This window comes from Bufo bufo, chromosome 8 (assembly GCF_905171765.1).
Source record: "Bufo bufo chromosome 8, aBufBuf1.1, whole genome shotgun sequence".
NCBI lineage: Eukaryota > Metazoa > Chordata > Amphibia > Anura > Bufonidae > Bufo > Bufo bufo.
The window spans coordinates 8,274,824-8,294,095 of record NC_053396.1 but is presented as its reverse complement, the minus strand read 5'-3'; the positions used below and the strand labels follow the sequence as shown (position 1 = coordinate 8,294,095).

Here is a 19,272-nt window from a genome sequence, read left to right as displayed (position 1 = left end):
TTTCTTCCCAACCAGGCATTTTCCGCTTTCTTCTACAACTTCGACTTTCTCAACCTGACATCAGGACAGAGTTTACCTACAGTTAGAAGTGCAGTGGAAACTTTCTGTGCACGAGACTGGACTGAGGTAACCATTATCAGGGGTATTTTGTCTATCCATTGCCCCCCATCCCCACTAGTAAGATAAAATGTAATTATTACTTGTTAATTGTATGAGTTTTCTGTGCCGACAGCTTCAGTCATCTTTCCCGAAGGAGAAAAGAGACCGCCTTAGAGATTATTGTGCCAATGCCAACTACATCCTCTCACTGCTGCTGGAGGCCTACAAATTCAATAACGAATCCTGGAAATCCATCAGCTTCATGAAGCAGGTAACTCAACATGCCCTTCTTCAAAGCCCTTCTTGATGCCAGAAGCCCCTGCTCCAGTGAGGCTAGAAAATAGCGCTGAGGGCAACATGGCGTCCTGGGTGTCAACGTGGTTGGCCTGCAGCTCTGGGGTCCTGGTTTCAAGTCCAACCAAGGGCCAGATCTGTATTGAGTTTGTACATTTTTGTGGGTTTCCTCCAGGTTCTCCACAAGTTGATTGGTTTCCCAATTGTAAACATTGAGTAATGACAATCTCTGTACAGTGCTATAGAATATGTTGACTCTCTATAAGCAGCAGAAATAAATTAACGAGTATCTTTTCCTAGTGAATGTCAACAGGTCTGACCTATTGATGTGCTACAGACTAGAAGGTCTGCCTAAATTATAGAGGGTCTGACAAGTCTTCTAGTGTCCCTCATGTCTAACTTTCCACTTTTTACAGGCTGCAAACACGGACATTGGCTGGACTTTGGGCTACATGCTGAACCTGACCAACATGATCCCTTCTGAGGCCCCGTCTACCATGAGAGCCCAGAATAACAGCGTCTGGGCGGCTGCCATATTCTTCATTGCCTTCAGTCTGGCTCTTGGATTGCTTTTGCTGTTTTCACATTTTCGATAGTTGAGATTCCATACCATTAGTGGAACATGAAGGATTAACCAAGATAGAAACCACGATACACCTCATTAGACTAAAACATAGCCAGTTACAAGTTGGCAAAGTCAAATGGCCATAATATTGCTGATAAGGGAAGCTGAATTATGGTCCTGGTTTACAGAAACCAAAGTTGGCTACAAAATCTACCTGAGAAATAGGATTTGGGGTCTACACATTACCGTATTTCTCTTATCCTTAGTACGGGTACAAAACCACAACCCAACCTTGCTTTTCTTCTTCTGGATCTTTTTAACCCACATAAAAAATAAAAAAAACACATACATAATTTCAGCTGAGATAAACCATTCCTCTGAGCTATGATGGCCCCAAGCTGTCTCAGTCAATGTCAGGACTTTTGGCTCTCGTGGGATGGTTCCTGGATAACATGAATTGATGTTTTTCCAAGGACAAAGGCTCTACATTCCCCGGTCATCATCTCTGAGCGTAAACAGGCTGTATCAAAGTGGGAAGAAATAAGAACCAGAGATGGATGCTGAAGTAAATGTGCAGAAACTTGAAGAAAGAAATCCAAACAAGAATGATTATTGTAGGGTTACTGGAGGTTCATCCACCAGACCTCTGCTCTGTTCTCGGAGGACATGGTGCTCACACTTCCTTACCATTCCATGTAGGAGAGGAACACCTTCTGCACAAGGGACATGGAAGAGGCAGAATGTGATGAACCTGAACTGGACACACCGTCTCCATGGGCATCAAAGCATCCCCAAAAGCTGCCTAAAAGGATTCAACATTCAACTACAAAACCAGCCACCAAGAAATTCCAAAATTAATTTCTAAAATAAGAGTCCATTCTGATTTCTTAAATCGATTTAACATATCCAAATCCATTTCAACGAGTTAAAAATCTGCATACACCACTAGGGGGAGCTTTAGAGCTTACTGCATACTGTCTGAGCCAAGAATGACAATGAGCTCCTAAGTCCCACCTAGTGGTGACTGCAAGCTACCAGAATTGTATCATTTAAAGGAGTATTCCTATCTTAGACATTTATGGCACAGGTCAATGTCTGATAGGTGTGGGTCCCAACCACAACCCCAATCTATCTTCAGAACAGGAGCTTGCTGTGAGCTGGGCTGTCGTAAAAGTAAATCAGTATAGCTTGGCATGCATGGTCAACTCTTTGTTACCAAGTGGCCAGGGTCAGAGGACCCCTTTTCTTGAGATAGATGGTGGTCTCAGGGATTTGACCCACATCTATGAGATATTGACAACATATCCCGTGGATATGCCATATATTGCCCCCCCCCTTTAACCCTGCGTATGTAAAGTTTAGAGTTTCAGATGCATACGCCAAAAATGAGGTCTGAACTGAGCCTTAGGCCTCTTGCACACGGCCGTGTGTCCCTCCGTGGGCGTATTGCGGCCCGCAGACGGCGGGTCTGCAATACACAGGACACCGGACGTGTGCATTCTGCATCACGGATGTGGACCCATTCACTTGAATGGGTCTGCAAATCCGGAGATGCGTAACGGAAGCACGGAACGGAACCCTACGGAAGCACTACGGAGTGCTTTTGTGGGGTTCCGTTCCGTGCTTCCGTTCCGCAAAAAGATAGAACCTGTCCTATCTTTTTGCGGGACGGATGGATCGTGGACCCCATTCAAGTGAATGGGGTCACCATCCGCATGCGGCTGCCCCACGGTCAGTGATCGTGCATTGCGGACCGTAATTTGCGGTTCGCAGCACGGCCACGGGCAGCACACGTTCATGTGCAAGAGGCCTTACACTCATTTTTAGCATGTACCATTTTATATAGGAAATTGTATTCCATCCATGACCATCCTGTTCTTGCAGAATTGTATCTTGTCTGCTGGACAGATTTACAGGCGTCTGTTGGTTATAGGTGGACTATATTGACTTAATGGTTAACCAGCCAATAACATTGTGAGTTCCTCCAACTTGACAAATGATCATGGGGGCTCCTGCCAGGAAGACCCCCAGCTTGTCAGAAGGGGTCCTGGAATAGGAGTTGTCCAAATGGAACACTCTTAAAGGAAACTAGGGAGCAAAATTTTACTCTTAAAAACCAAAATCCTTGTCCATGCAGATGGTTTCTGTTTTCTTCATGTGCTTCTCTGAGCTTTACATCTTTAGTTTACCTGTTCCAGTCCTTTTTTTTATTTCTTTAGTTAGTTTTAAAATTGAAATTCTCGAAGGAAGATATTAGGCTCCATTCACACTTCCGTAATAATGGGTCCGCATCTGTTCTGCAAATTGCGGAACGGGTGCGGGCCCATTCATTCTTTATGGGGACGGAATGGATGCGGAGAGCACACTATGTGCTCTCCGCATCCGCATTTCTGAAGCGCGCCACCGATCTTACGGTCCGCGGCTCTGGAAAAAAAATAGAACATGTCCTATTCTTGTCCGCAATTGCGGACAAGATTAGGCATTTTCTATTATAGTGCCGGCGATGTGCAGTTCTGCAAAATGCGGAACACACATTGCCGGTGTCCGTGTTTTGCGGATCCGCAAAACACATATGGATGTGTGAATGGACCTTTACTTGAATGTATAAGACCACTGTCTCCTTCTGTTTACAACAAATCGAATAAAGGCTGTACACCAATAATTACTCGTCGTTTTCTATGTCTATGACTGAGGTAGTTTAATATGAGACTGAGAAAAAAAAACATGTAAAGAGCATCTGCCAGTAGGATCAACCCTATTGAACTAGGCATACTGTCTGGTGGAGTTGCAGAAGGAAAATTGGGGTTCAGTCAGCAGATCCAGTGCGCAGGTGCACGTGGCCATGGCTCAAAGCACAAAGGCAAAAAAATTTATACAATGCAACAGCACTCTGCAAACCAAATAAAGTACAGTAATGCCAAAATAATAGAAAGTATTCTGGTGCATATGCTACGCTAATAAATTTGAGATGCTTGGCAAATACATTTTGTAATAAATTATTTGGTCCGTCTGCCGAACGTCAAGGCGATCTCAGTAACCTAACATTAAATACCACATTAACTGGTGCCATGCTGGCCTCCATTACATTCAAGGAATGTCGGTTCCACATGCATGCTGAGCCCACGTCGTATTATGTCTCTTATGGTGCCCGATGGCCTCCATTATATACAGGGGATGCAGGTTCCACATGCATGCCCAACCCACACTATATAATACCCCTTTGGTGCCTGGCCTCCATTTTATTCAAGGAATGCAGGTTCCACTAGCAAGCTGAGCCCACTCTGAATTCCACCTTTACTGGTGCCAAATGGCCTCCAATACATACAGGGAGAGCAGGCTACAGCTTGGTCTGGTGGAGTGGATCCTGCTGATTACCCCTTTCCCTGTATGATTTTAGGCCTTAGTGACCCAGCAATTTTTTACATTTTTTCTTCACTGCATTCCAAGAGTTATAATTTTGTTATTTTCCCATCTATGTAGTCGTATGAGGGCTTCTTTTTTGTGGGACAAGTTGTAGTTTTTAATGGCACACATAATGGTACATATTTTTAAAAAAATTCTAATTTTGCACAATAAAAAAATGTCTTTGAATCGCTGCATACCAAGAGTGATAACATTTTATTTTTCGTTGTACAGAAGTCTTGATTTTTGCAGGACAACTTGTTATTTTCATTGGTACCATTTTGGGCTATATGACATGCTTTGATTGCCTTTTATTCCCTTTTTGGAGGCAAATAAGTAAAACACTGTTTCGCACTGTTCATTATGGGCTATAAATTAAATGATAATTGTGTAGTGCGGGTCGTTATGGAGGCGGCAATACCAAATATTTTTTTCCATTGAAAGTCATTTTTTCAGTGGAAAATTATGTATTTTTTTACTTGGAGATTTTTTTAAAAATATAACTTTATTTAACTCTTATTTTACACGTATTAGGGTGGGTTCATGTCACCGTTTAGCTTTCCGTTCTTCTGATCCATCAGAAGAAGAGAAAAAAAAAAACCATCATATTTTGAGCATCAGTCATGCTCTGTTAGCATCCGTTTGCACTAAAAATAACTGATCCGTTTTTTTGACCATCAATTATGATCAGTTTTTCTCCTGTCAAAAATAACTGATCTCTGCCGAAAGTGACACAAACGGATGCTCAAAATAACCAATCCGTTTTTTCTTTCTTCTTCTGACGGATCAGAAGGGAGAAAGCTAAACAGTGATGTGAACCTGGCCTTAGTCCCACAAGGGGACTTTGACATGCGAATTATTAGGCAAATGAGTATTTTGACCACATCATCCTCTTTATGCATGTTGTCTTACTCCAAGCTGTATAGGCTCGAAAGCCTACTACCAATTAAGCATATTAGGTGATGTGCATCTCTGTAATGAGAAGGGGTGTGGTCTAATGACATCAACACCCTATATCAGGTGTGCATAATTATTAGGCAACTTCCTTTCCTTTGGCAAAATGGGTCAAAAGAAGGACTTGACAGGCTCAGAAAAGTCAAAAATAGTGAGATATCTTGCAGAGGGATGCAGCACTCTTAAAATTGCAAAGCTTCTGAAGCGTGATCATCGAACAATCCAGCGTTTCATTCAAAATAGTCAACAGGGTCGCAAGAAGCGTGTGGAAAAAGCAAGGCGCAAAATAACTGCCCATGAACTGAGAAAAGTCAAGCGTGCAGCTGCCAAGATGCCACTTGCCACCAGTTTGGCCATATTTCAGAGCTGCAACATCACTGGAGTGCCCAAAAGCACAAGGTGTGCAATACTCAGAGACATGGCCAAGGTAAGAAAGGCTGAAAGACGACCACCACTGAACAAGACACACAAGCTGAAACGTCAAGACTGGGCCAAGAAATATCTCAAGACTGATTTTTCTAAGGTTTTATGGACTGATGAAATGAGAGTGAGTCTTGATGGGACAGATGGATGGGCCCGTGGCTGGATTGGTAAAGGGCAGAGAGCTCCAGTCCGACTCAGACGCCAGCAAGGTGGAGGTGGAGTACTGGTTTGGGCTGTTATCATCAAAGATGAGCTTGTGGGGCCTTTTCGGGTTGAGGATGGAGTCAAGCTCAACTCCCAGTCCTACTGCCAGTTTCTGGAAGACACCTTCTTCAAGCAGTGGTACAGGAAGTCTGCATCCTTCAAGAAAAACATGATTTTCATGCAGGACAATGCTCCATCACACGCATCCAAGTACTCCACAGCGTGGCTGGCAAGAAAGGGTATAAAAGAAGAAAATCTAATGACATGGCCTCCTTGTTCACCTGATCTGAACCCCATTGAGAACCTGTGGTCCATCATCAAATGTGAGATTTACAAGGAGGGAAAACAGTACACCTCTCTGAACAGTGTCTGGGAGGCTGTGGTTGCTGCTGCACGCAATGTTGATGGTGAACAGATCAAAACACTGACAGAATCCATGGATGGCAGGCTTTTGAGTGTCCTTGCAAAGAAAGGTGGCTATATTGGTCACTGATTTGTTTTTGTTTTGTTTTTGAATGTCAGAAATGTATATTTGTGAATGTTGAGATGTTATATTGGTTTCACTGGTAAAAATAAATAATTGAAATGGGTATATATTTGTTTTTTGTTAAGTTGCCTAATAATTATGCACAGTAATAGTCACCTGCACACACAGATATCCCCCTAAAATAGCTAAAACTAAAAACAAACTAAAAACTACTTCCAAAAATATTCAGCTTTGATATTAATGAGTTTTTTGGGTTCATTGAGAACATGGTTGTTGTTCAATAATAAAACTAATCCTCAAAAATACAACTTGCCTAATAATTCTGCACTCCCTGTATAATACACTGTATAGCTTATGCATTTTACAGTGTATTATACAGCACAGCCTGATAGGTATATGTTGCAGGCATCCCTGGGGGCCTTCATTAGACCCCCGCCTGCCACGTGAAGACATCGGCAATCTCGTTTGTGGGGTGCCAATGCCTGAAAGAGGGTGCCTTCTCCCTCTAAGCCACTTAAATGCCACAGTTGCTATTGACTGTGGCATCTAAGAGTTTAAATGGCTCAGGTCAGCACTTCTGCCGATCCAGGCCATTAGAGCAGTAGCCCAGCTCCAGCTGTGAAGCCCTTATTCTTGGTCGCCTTATAGAGGCGGCGGCTTAGAATAAGGCCCATTAATGGCCGTCATTAAAACATGTATTGGGAGTCATTAAGGGGTTAAAATTTTACCTGTCTTGTAAAACGGGTTGTAGCGTTCCTGAAAAAAAAAACTTTTCTTAATTTAGAACAGAAATTTTTTTATTTTTTGGGGACAAGTTTCCTTACTTCTTTGTGTGCAGCACTGGGTATGCTTTGTGGCAGCTGCAATGAATGGGAGTCAAATGGACAGAGATGTGGCCATACAATAATACAGTTTCTATGAAAAGTTGAAGTGTATCTTCACTCCCAGAGACCAGAGGGTGGCAGGGTAGCTGGTGGACAGGTGGATAGCTTTGCTATCACGCTATAGGAAAAAAAAATCTGTAATATGTGTCATTTTAATGATAATGACTTGGTTGACTGTGTCCCAGTCTACACAGTAAAGCTAAAAAATGATCTGCGTAAAGCAGTGTGAAAACTGAAATATATGAGATTTTTCTCTTCGGAATCTGTCATTTTCTAAAAACATTTTCATTTAAAGGGACACTAAACCTAAAGTCAAAATGAAATCTATGTGTGACATAAACTAGTAATCATGGTTAAAGGGAGTTTGCTGCACTTCTTGAACATAACTACAGTCAACCTCTTGCCAGCTGCTGAAAGCAGGGAGCAACAGACAGCCAATAGATATAAGGTTTTGTGTCCCTTTAAATTTGATGGCATTACATTGTAATGTACTTTTTTTGTTGCTATTTGATGTTGATGTTCGGGTTGGGGAGTATTCGTCATGCCTTTGACTCCTGACACCTGTAGAACATATCTGGTTCTCGTCATCCTCCCTGCAGTTTCATTACACCATTGCCATCCTTCTGAAGTCATTTTATTGGCGGCCACTAGATCACAGGTCATATGGTGTAAGATTTCATCTTTTGTAATGGGTTGTGTAACTTTTCAGTTCTGTTTTACGGTTTCTTGTAAACATTTAAGACAAGTGCAGAATCCTGTCTGGTGAAACCAGTTTTATAGGTGTAGAATGAAACTTCCTTCAAGCATTTCCTTTAAGGGGGGGGGGGGGGGGTGGGTTCTGCCACATACAATTCTACTCAGGGCCATCCTCCATAAACCTCATATATGACACCTGGGCTAATGTCTGCGATCGGCAATCGCGGACATTAAACCTCTCAAATGCTATGGCCAAATGTAAAAAAAAAAAGAAGAAGCGCGCACTTCCCAGGCAGGAACGCCTTCCCCTGGCTGAGATCGGGGAAGGCGTTCCTTAGCAGTAATTGGCTAGAGACTGTACAAGGCTTCTGTGCGTATTACTGTTATATTACAATCAGGGGTGCACCTCCTAGCCTTTCTGCTGCTTTAGGTGAAAACTGAAACAGTTTCTTAACCTAACCCCTTGGCCACAATGAAAGCGCTCATTGCCCATGGCCCATCTGCTGCCTCCCTCTTGCTTTTTCCTGGTGCTGCCTGGGGCGATCACCTCACCTGGCCTCATTGGTGGTGCAACCACTGCTTAGGAATATACTTGGACACATTTACTAAGGGACTCGCGATTATCTTAGGTGTAAAATAGTTTCAAGTCCCTTTTTTTAACCAGTAGTGCAAAAATATTTAGTCGCACGGCCTGTTTTACGCCATGTCCGTCAGTTGGTCAAGATGGAGGTGGAGTGGGGGCATGCCAGGGGCTGTTCCAGAGCTGGGACTCCAGCCCGAACAAATTTACTATCATTTACGCCTGGAACCAGGAGCGAATGTTGCAGAAAAACACCAGTTGCAAGGACTGCCACAGATGTGCCTAATTTATGACGAGACGCATAACTAGTCATAAATTAGACGAACCTTACTGCGGCACGGGGGAAAGCTATGACCGTTCTTAGTAAATGTGCCCCACTGAATTTTGGATTCTCTAATGGATAAAAATCCATTAGTGAATACAAATAGCAATCTAATGATTGCATGTTGGGGTCCTCTTGGGGCCTAAAAATGTGTTAATTTTGTTCCCCAAAACTAAAATAAAAACAATTGACAAACATCATAGGCATCACCACATCCGAAAACACCTGTAGTATTAACATTTAAAATATTTAGCGTCTGGTGTAATGGAAAAAAAATATCAAGTTTTTTTTCTCACTTCACCTTCCCCAAAATTTTTTATAATAAAGTGTTCAAAAAGTCATACACACTACAAAATGTTACTTGTAAAAACTACTTGTGAATGAGGCATTAGGGCTCATACACAAGAACGTATTTATTTTATGTGTCTGTTAAATTTTTTTGCAGCCCATATGCGGAACCATTCACTTCAACGGAAGTGGAAAATGACTCCGTGTGCATTGCGTGTCTGTATGTCCGCATTGTGGACAAGGATAAGACCGTTCTATTATAGGCTGAATGTTCCGTTCTGCAAACTGCGGAATGCACACAGCCGGAATCCGTGTTTTGCAGATCCGCAATTTGTGGACTGCAAAACATCCAACGGTTGTGTGTATGAGCCATATAGCCTCATTCACACATCCGTGCTCAAATCTGTGAAAAGGTGGTCAGTGATGCCTCTGTGACGGATCCGTGTGTGGTCGGTGTGTCTGTTGTTTGCTGTCCATGTGTCATCCGTGTTTCACGGACACTGTGCAGCTGAAAAATTATTTTCAAAGCATCTCTTCCTAATGATCTGCCAAACACGGATAAAACATGGATGGCATCGGTGTTGCAAATTCTATAACTGTGTTGTGAATGCAGTTGATGGCACGTGTGACAGCTCCCTTACGGCTGTGCCCTGTAAAGTCTTGTCTGTGTGACTCCACATTGTCCCTGTACCTGGACCATGTGTAAGGCGAACAGAAGCGAAGTTCTCATAGAAGATGCACCTGATGAAAAAGCACAGGCTCAGCCAGAAGTCCAGTAATGGCCGCTGGCTCAGGGGCACACACTGCATTCTTTATCTACTTGATGTAGCAGAGCTCAGTTTGCCATTTGGGCAGCAAATTGTGAGTGAGGATAAGTTTACCTGCAGTTCTATGTAAAGCTACAGGTGACAAGATGTGCTCAGCTCTGCTACATCTACAACACACCGGCTCGATCATGGTTGCTCTGAGTTTGTCAAGTTTTTTTAGATTCAAGTTCAATGCTCCTTCAGGGGCCATGTGACAAACTTGCTCTTTTTTTTTTGTCTGCTACCAAAAATCATACCAATCAAAACTATAATTTGTCCTGCAAAAATCAAGCCCGAACACAGCTCTGTAGAAAGAAAAATAAAATAGTTATGGGTCTTGGGATGTGCTGAGGCAAAAACATTTTTTATTTATTTGTTTTTTTTAATGATTTTTTATTCTGCAAAAGTATTAAAATTAAAAAAATTGAGATTTATCAAAACTGATGTAAAGCAAAACTTGCTTAGTTGCCCATGGCAACCAATCAGATTCCACCTTTCATTTTTCACAGCTCCTTTGGAAAATGAAAAGTGGAATCTGATTGGTTGCTAGTACTACTTTACACTACTTTACACCAGTTTGATAAATCTCCCCCAATATGTATTTGGTATTATAATTGTAGTGACCAAGAGGGCAAAGTTATCATGTTCCTTTTGCTGCAAAAGTGAATGTCACAAAATTTACAACATACAAAGTGCAAATCTTGGCCACGTTTTCTACCAGTTTGGCTTCGCCTACAACATGGGGCCACCTCTGTTTATTTTTTTCCAGGGCCACTTTGAGTTCCCATTCTGCCTCTGATCTGTAGCAACAATAAACCGCCAGTAGGTGGCGATGCAGTCCCCCAGCATGCACGAAGTACAGCCCAAATTTGGACGGCAACGGCATAGCATAAGGCTGGGGCTACACCTAGAATTTTAAGTGACATCTGTGCACTGCAAATGTCTTTGTGTTACTAGTGCTACAAAAGTCTAAGTGCAGCTGCCAGATACCTTTTATGTTGCTTGTCTTTAGTAAATCATAAAAACCTTGCCGATTCATTGTGCCCCAGACCTGAGCCATTGAGAAGGATCTAGCGGCCCCCTAAAAAATGTGACCGCCGATAGATGTTGACTATGAGAACCTGATGTCTATGAGCAGTGTCATAATGTACTTACAGTGAGTTTTAGTGATACATTGCATGGAAGGAAGGAGGATGGGATCCCTTTAAAAATAACCTGTCCTGCTAAAAAAAAAAATATATCAAACCGAGAGCAGAACTTCCGAGATGAGTCAGTCCCGAGAGGAACATGAAGTTTCTGTAATGTGTAATGGGAGACGTAGTAATTCTGTTTGCACCATAATAAGGTTGTGACAATTCTGCCATTGTCTGTCCTGTGCACCGGCAGAGGTAGAAATGACTTGACTTAACCCGCTACCGGTGAGGATGCCAGGCTTACAATGGCACAAGAATAAATGGTGATCACAGCTGAAAATATATCTAAGTTAACGCACTACTGTGTGTGGCGCTATACCAAACCTCCTGGATCCCCCCAACATACCTCTGCCCCCCACTTCTCCTTTTATTGGGATGATTGACATTCATATATTATTATTTAACTGCTGGGTACTATTGTACAAAGGCTTCCCTTCCAAAGATGGAGCTGGCTAATATGCCCAGCCTATACCTGGTCATCCTTCTACTAAGGGCTATTTTCTTTCCATGTCCGTTCCAGGTTTTTTTTTGCGGACCGTATGTGGAACCATTCATTTCAATGGGTCCGCAAAAAATAACGGAAGTTACTCTGTGTGCATTCTGTTTCTGTATGTCCGTTCCGTAAAGAAATTGCACATGTCCTATTATTTTCCACATTACAGACAAGGATAGGACTGTTCTATTAGAGGCCAGCGGTTCCGTTACGCAAAATACAGATTGTTTGACGCTGTCTGCTGTATCCGTTGTATCTATCGTATGTTACAGTGTCTGCTGAGCCAATGACCGTAAGCCAGTGGTGGCGAACCTATGGCACGCGTGCCAGAGGTGGCATTAAGAGCCCTCTCTGTGGGCACCCGCGCCCTGAAAAAGTCTACAGAGTACCAATATGCCTTAGACTTCTCCTGCCATTCATCAGCGCAGGGCGCACTATGAACAGCGCAGGCAGCGCACTGAATGTAGGCAGGCTATTATAGCTAAATGATAAAGTACATGGAAGATATACTATAGGACTGTAATATTCAGGGTAAATTGTGATAAATAAGTGGGTTTTGGATTACAGTTTGGGCACTCGGTCTGTAAAAGGTTCACCATCACTACCCTAAGCCTATCATGTAACACAGTGGGGCACATGTACTAAGAGCCGCTTTTTACGCTGAAGCGTATCTGTGGCCTGGAGTAGTCTTTCAGCAACATTTTCACCTGTTTCCATGCAACTGGCAGAGACGGCGTAAAACCGACCGTGCGACAAAATATTGTTGCTCAGCCGAACAGAAAAGGGGACTTGCAACGATTTAAACCTAAAACAGTCGCAAATCCCTTAGCAAATGTGCGCCAGTCTGCTGAACCGGTGTATCTAATCCTATCATGTGTGATACTGTTTGTTGCGTTGGTGTATCTAAGCCCATCATGGGTCATACAGTCTGGTGAACCAGTGTATCTAATCCTATAAGTGTGATACTCTGCTCTCTTTGCCTTTTTTTGCTTCCTGAGGTTGTGAAAAGTAACATTTTGCAATGTACAGTAAATCTCTGCCCACAGCACATTAGGGAATGGAGAACGAGTCAATGTTTTGAAGACCTTGTGCCAAGTTAAAATCCACTGGCACCGTCCTCCTGCAGGTGATTGGCTACCTGCCTGGAGGGAGGGGTTGTGAACCTGATGCATCACACACAATGACACTATACACATTGCACCTTGACCCATGAGAAGAGGAGCAGTAGGGTGATCCCTCTGGAGAGTAGCGGACACTAACCAGGACAGGTATGTTTACCCCCCCCCCTTCTTTTCTTTTTTATTTGGCATTATACCAGGCCACCTACATTCTCCAACCCAATTCCAACTCCAAATTTCCCAGAATAGTTTTGGTTGTCACTGCCGTTCAGATCTGCTTTCTGTTATCTGACCTCCTGGGACAGTATATGTTCCTTAATGAGGGAGTCACTGAATCCGCCTCCAGTATGAACGGCAGGAGCCTCTCGCCCGCACCTCTGTCAGGTGTGTTCTTACTTACTCTTGTGGACTTTGTTGTATTGTTTCTATTCTTGTGGCCCTTGTTGTTTCTATTATCGTGATGCTTGTTACATTGTTTCTATCTGGAGCAGACTGAGAACCTAACGTGGCTCTGTAATACCATAGTCAGTAATACCATAGTGCAAAAAACTGTCCCATCAGAACCATATACCACAGTGCGGCGCAATATACTGCCCCAAAAGCTGTCCCTCTGTGGTGGCCATCAATAGATTCCATGTTCTGCCCTCCTCCAGTTCTCTCTGATTAGGATATGGAGCAGGGGGGCTTAAGAGGTGATATGTGGACCACTGCAGTTGAATTCAGGAGGCCATGTGGGTTGCTGGCCGGGTACATGAGTACCTGATTTTCACAGGGTTAATTACAACTGAGAGCTCATTATGTGCCCTGCCATTATCAGAGAGGAAGGCTTGGGCGGCCCCCAGGGCATTGTCACTAGTCTTGTGGTCCTTGCTACATTGTTCCTATTCTTGTGGCTCTTGTAGCATTGTCTCTGTTCTTGTGGCCCTTGTTACGTTGTCTCTAGTCTTGTGGTACTTGTTACATTGTTTCTATTCTTGTGACACATATTACATTCTTGTGGCCCTTGTTACATTGTTTCAGGATTTCATGTTTAGCATTGTACTTTATACTTTCTCGGTACTAACCGTTCTGATCTCACATCTGTTGCTTTGCAGGTCGATGCTGTCATGTGCAGAAACCGTAAGGGTTTGGCGGTAGCATGTCTGATCGGCATCTCCGTTGTGTCGGGGGTCATCGCCCTTATACTCAGTTTAGTGGGGACCAGAGATATATATCAGCCATCACCTAACAAGGTAAGGGATCGGCATGAACCATTGAAATTAGAAGAGTCCCCTATAAATTTGGGTGAACCCCAATGATGGGTGTTATCCAGCTGTTCCAGAATAGTGAATCTGCCCAGTTATGTGGAGATACTGGAGTAGGCGAACGATCCTTTGGGCATTTCACCCTACCCTGTTCTTGGGGCTACTGGTTCTCATTGAAGAGACCTATCTATTATGGAGTCTTACATGCAATGCTCCATGGGAAAAAAGTATGCAAATTACCTCTCCTCCAGAAGGAAGGAAACCTTTCTTTAGATGGCTTCCTCCAATAGGCGGCATTGGAGAGAGAGTGTTACTTCCTTTTGGAAGAGAGCTAATCTCCCCTACACTATACTGGTAGCTGTGAGGGTGGCCGCCCTGCTTCCCCAGAAACAAATATAACCAAGAATGGCTGTATAGATCTTACAACTGGACAGAAGAGGAAAAACCTCAGGACTTAAAAGGGGAGGGGCTGTGACAACTGCCCTGATGTGAAAGGTAACAATTCTCTGTGACCCTCACCAGATGAACTGAGCACATGTTCATAATATCAACAAATATTTCTGATAAAAATATAATCATTTTCCACAATTACTATCCCTCCCGTATGGACCTGCTGTTTATGCCTTTGCAGCATGTGTTGCAATTCAGCCTTTGAGGAGCACTCCAGGCAAAACTGATGCTCTGTGCTTGACCTAATTCAGAGGCTGAGGGGGCGGAGCATGACACGGATTCTCCAATTGCTGATTATCAAACCATGTGTCATGTTCTACCCCTGAAGCTATACAAAAGGCATGGTATAGCATCAGGGGTGCACCACCATTGAGGCCAGGTGAGGCCTCAGGCAGCACCAGGTAGGGGTAAGAGGGGGGTAGCGGAAGGGCCATGGGCAATGAGCGCTTTCATTGTAGCAAAGGAGTTAGGTTAAGAAATTTCAGTTAAGAGTTTCAGTTTTTGCTTCAGGCAACAGAAAGGCGCACGCCTGTATAGCATATACAGAAATTTACTGCAAAAGCAATGCACATGAGAAATAATGGACTGACTTTAGCACTACCATTGTAGTACTGGCGGATGTACCATATTCACGACCAGTATAAGAGCTCACAAACGCATTTTTTCCGTGTCCGTTACGTTTTTTTATTTATTAATTTTTTTTTGCGTATTCGATTACACTCACGTTCCGCCAAAAAAAGAACATGTCACATTACGGACAAGGATAGGACTATTCTATTAGTGGATGGCCGTTCCATTCCGCAAAATGTGGAATGCACACGGCCAGTATCCGTGTTTTGCGGATCTGCAATTTGCAGACCACAAAACATCCAACGGTTGTATGCACGAGCCCTAAGATTGAGCGAATGAATTTCATAGCTCACAATTACAGGTGAAGTGTTAGAGAGATATAAGGGGCGCTCTGTCACGAACCAGCGGGTGTGAACCCACTGTGCCACGTGACCAGCCTCCTCTAAGCGCGTTCTCTAAGTGAACCCCTCGTTCTTCATAGTACCTCTGATGGTGGGGATAGACTTTCCCGAGGAGAACAGCAGGTCACTAGCTCTTGAAGTGGGTTGGCACACGAAGTAGCTTGTCCAGGCGGACTAGCAGGTACCAGAGGTATGGACGTAGTCAACAGGCCGAGTCATAACCAAGAGCGACCGTGCAGGGCCAAAGGACAAGGCAGAGACAAAGCTGTAAAGCAATAGGTCAGGGCAGGTGGTACAGGTCAGGCAATCCGGGTCAGCAATTAGAGAGTCGAGATGGAGCAGGCAAGGGTCAGACAGTTAGTGGAATCCAGAAGACAAGCACGGGTTGGGGGATCAGGAATATAAGCACTTACAAAAGTAACCTTAGCAGGACACAAGGACCTTTGAGGCTCAGGCCCCTGGGAAGAGGACTTGAGCACTTAGGCTACTTTCACACTTGCGTTTTTCTTTTCCGGCATAGAGTTCCGTCACAAGGGCTTTATACCGGAAAAGAACTGATCAGTTTTATCCCCATGCATTCTGAATGGAGAGTAATCCGTTCAGTTTGCATCAGGATGTCTTCAGTTCAGTCGTTTTGACTGATCAGGCAAAAGAGAAAACCGTAGCATGCTACGTTTTTCTCTCCGGCGAAAAAAACGGAAGACTTGCCTGAACGCCGGATCCGGCATTTTTTCCCTTAGGAATTAATTAGCGCCGGATCCGGCATTCAGAATACCGGAATGCCGGATCCGTCGTTCCAGCATGCGCATGCACAGATCGGTAAAAATGTGAAAAAATGTACAAGACGGATCCGTCGGTCCGCATGACAAGCGGAGAGACAGATCCGTCCTTGCAATGCATTTGTGAGACGGATCCGCACCCGGATCCGTCTCACAAATGCTTTCAGTCAGCGGCAGATCGGCGGATCCGGCGGGCAGATCCGACGACGGAACTGCCCGCCGGATCACACTGCCGCAAGTGTGAAAGTAGCCTAATATAGGTGCAGGAAGACTGGGACTGGCCAGAAGGTCAGCACAGGTCACGTGTGCTTAACCATTAAATCACAGGAAGTGATTTACGCCGGCCCTTAAACAATGTGCTACAGGGACCAGGCTGGAAGGCATGCTGTGTCCGGGGCTGGAAGGAAACTGTGGTGCCGGCGTCCGGACAGGATGCTGCCTGCAAGGACAGAGCCCGGGACTGCGGCGGTGAATAGGTAGACACTGGCCGCTGACCACCGCCACTACCTGCCCCCCAATGCGGCCGGACGCGGACAATGATGAAGATGGCTAGAGAGGACAGTGCTCGCCCATAGACGGAGCCCGGGACCACTGCAGTGAGTAGGGGGACATTGGCAGCCAGCTACCGCCGTTACACGGTCTGTGATAAACTATATTAGTGCAAGGGGCCCATATACTGCTCTTGCACAGGGGCCCTCTCCTTTCTGTGTGCATCCCTGCTAGTGTCTGAAGAATTGTGTCCAGCGTTCCATCTGATTTCATAGATAACCATTGGTTGAAGTGATACTCGCACAGGGGTAACCTGTGATTCATGTGGTGCTCCTTCTGCTGGCCTCCTCTTCTTCAAGCTGTAAAAATTTATAAGTTTATGATAATTTATAAGTAATGATAACTGTGCCCAGTGTCCAGACTGTGAATCCATGGATGTAAACATAACTGGATCTCACGTTAATGAATATTACTGGTAAGATACTGGTTTTATGGGCGCACATCCTGTTGTGTTATTTGCACATATTATACAGAGCAGGATACGAGGCTCGGAGGCTTTCCACACCCTGTGGCGTCGTTCTCTTCAGGGCAATGTGCAATACAAATAAAAAAAAAGTGAAGTGGTCATCCATCTGCTCCGTCATCTGCAGTCGGATAAGACAATTCTTTTTCTTTTTAAATTGTATGTTTATTGGAAAGTTGCAATCAAATGCAAATGCACAAAGGTCGACCAATAGAACATGAACAGCAAGGAAAAAGCATTAAAGGGGTTATCCAATACTAGAAACGGCCCCCCCTCCCATGTGCCGGGCCCCTCACAGGGAATATACCGTACTTACCTTGCTCGCCGCACCAACGCTGCACCTTCTCCCCGTGCATGGATTAAAACATCTGGTGTCAGCGGAAGGATGGGAGCAGCCAATGGCAGACGGGGACAGGGACTAGCCTCCCTAGCATTGCAGGTAACGCTAGGGAGGCTAGTCCCCGTCCCCACCTGCCAATGGCTGCTCCCCCCACCAGGGCTGGGACAAGGTCCACCACCAACAGAGGCTGAGCTGCCCAAGTGCGCCCCTTCCCCCCCCCCCCCAGCCTCTATGTCGGCCCAGCCCTGCCCCCACCCCTCGACACCGGATGTTTTCATCCGCGCACAGGGAGAAGAGACGGTGCAGGGACCTTGTATTAAAGGGACACTGACAGGCCCAATAAGCATATTTAGGTATATATATGACAGTACAGGTCTTCTAAAGGGTATTAAAAGCATATAAGTATACCCCCTGTCCACCTTATAAATACAGTAAACTGAAGTTTTATAACCTGGTTGAATCATCTTCATTCTGCCCAGGGGGCGGCGTTTCATCTCCACTTCTGCCCAGCCAGCCGCCCCCCAACTGCCGTTTTGAAGCTCCGCCCAGCTCATCAATATTCACTTTGCTGGGCGGCTACTACTGTCCCCGACTTCACAAGATCCGGCGCATGCCCAATACAATCCTATGGGCATCGGCCTCCGTCTCATCTTCAGCGCATGCGCCCGGCACCTTCACTGGCCGGGATCACATCGCGCCTGCGTTCAGTCTGCATCTTAGAGGCCGCTACAGCCTCTGCGTTATGCGCATGCGCCGGGCACTGTTCAGAGCAGCGCTTCAGAGCGCTGCTCTCTTACACCTCAGAAGGGGTTAAACTAGTGCTGAAGATGAGACGGAGGCCGATGCCCATAGGATTGTATTGGGCATGCGCCGGATCTTGTGAAGTCGGGGACAGTAGTAGCCGCCCAGCGAAGTGAATATTGATGAGCTGGGCGGCGCTTCAAAATGGCAGTTGGGGGGCGGCTGGCTGGGCAGAAGTGGAGATGAAACGCCGCCCCTTGGGCAGAATGAAGACGATTCAACCAGGTTATAAAACTTCAGTTTACTGTATTTATAAGGTGGACAGGGGGTATACTTATATGCTTTTAATACACTTTAGAAGACCTGTACTGTCATATATATATCTAAATATGCTTATTGGGCCTGTCAGTGTCCCTTTAAGGCAGCCAGATACTCCATAGTTCTGACCTCTGCCATTCTAGCATAGAGATCTAAGATCCCTGGTGAGTCAGAGTGTTTCCAGAACGGGGCAATAAGGCAGCGTGCCGCCATCAGCACCTGTAATAATTTAAGTGAGTGCCTCCTAACAGGGGCAGATGTTACATTCAGTAGATATGATAGAGGATCAAGGGGGACATTACAGCCTAGGTGGTCACGGAGGAGAGTGCTGACACTACCCCAGAGGGGATGAACGAGTGGGCAGACCCAAAAGATATGAGGAAGCATTGTCGGAGGGGCGTGGCCTGCACGCTGATGGCGCCGGTCGCATAGCGCTTCTGCTCTGGGCTAAATCACTAACCAGCGGCTCACAGCTTCTACTCCTGGCACCCTAATCCATCGAATTGAAGCCCTGCACTGAATGCCAGCCATGGGGAAGGTCAGAAGGCGCCCTGCTCCAGCAAAATTGACCGAATTCTTCGGTAAATCGGCGCAAGCAGAGACAAGCCA

The 19,272-nt window shown here is 45.0% G+C and overlaps 2 protein-coding genes across 3 annotated transcripts in view; both read left to right on the top strand.

Annotated features, from left to right (window-relative positions):
- The window catches only part of LOC120977389 (ectonucleoside triphosphate diphosphohydrolase 8-like), a 36,570-nt gene extending 34,119 nt beyond the window's left edge, over window positions 1-2,451 (top strand). For both annotated transcript variants that reach the window (XM_040405317.1, XM_040405316.1), the window contains exons 8-10: window positions 16-126; window positions 233-370; window positions 810-2,451. In XM_040405317.1, coding sequence (XP_040261251.1) covers window positions 16-126; window positions 233-370; window positions 810-989 — 429 coding nt within the window. In that variant the 3' untranslated portion in view covers window positions 990-2,451. The remainder of the gene's footprint in view (window positions 1-15; window positions 127-232; window positions 371-809) is intronic.
- A 10,426-nt stretch (window positions 2,452-12,877) lies between these two features.
- The window catches only part of ENTPD8 (ectonucleoside triphosphate diphosphohydrolase 8), a 47,649-nt gene continuing 41,254 nt past the window's right edge, over window positions 12,878-19,272 (top strand). Inside the window, exons 1-2 of the mRNA XM_040405365.1 lie at window positions 12,878-12,958; window positions 13,903-14,040. Coding sequence (XP_040261299.1) covers window positions 13,915-14,040 — 126 coding nt within the window. The 5' untranslated portion in view covers window positions 12,878-12,958; window positions 13,903-13,914. The remainder of the gene's footprint in view (window positions 12,959-13,902; window positions 14,041-19,272) is intronic.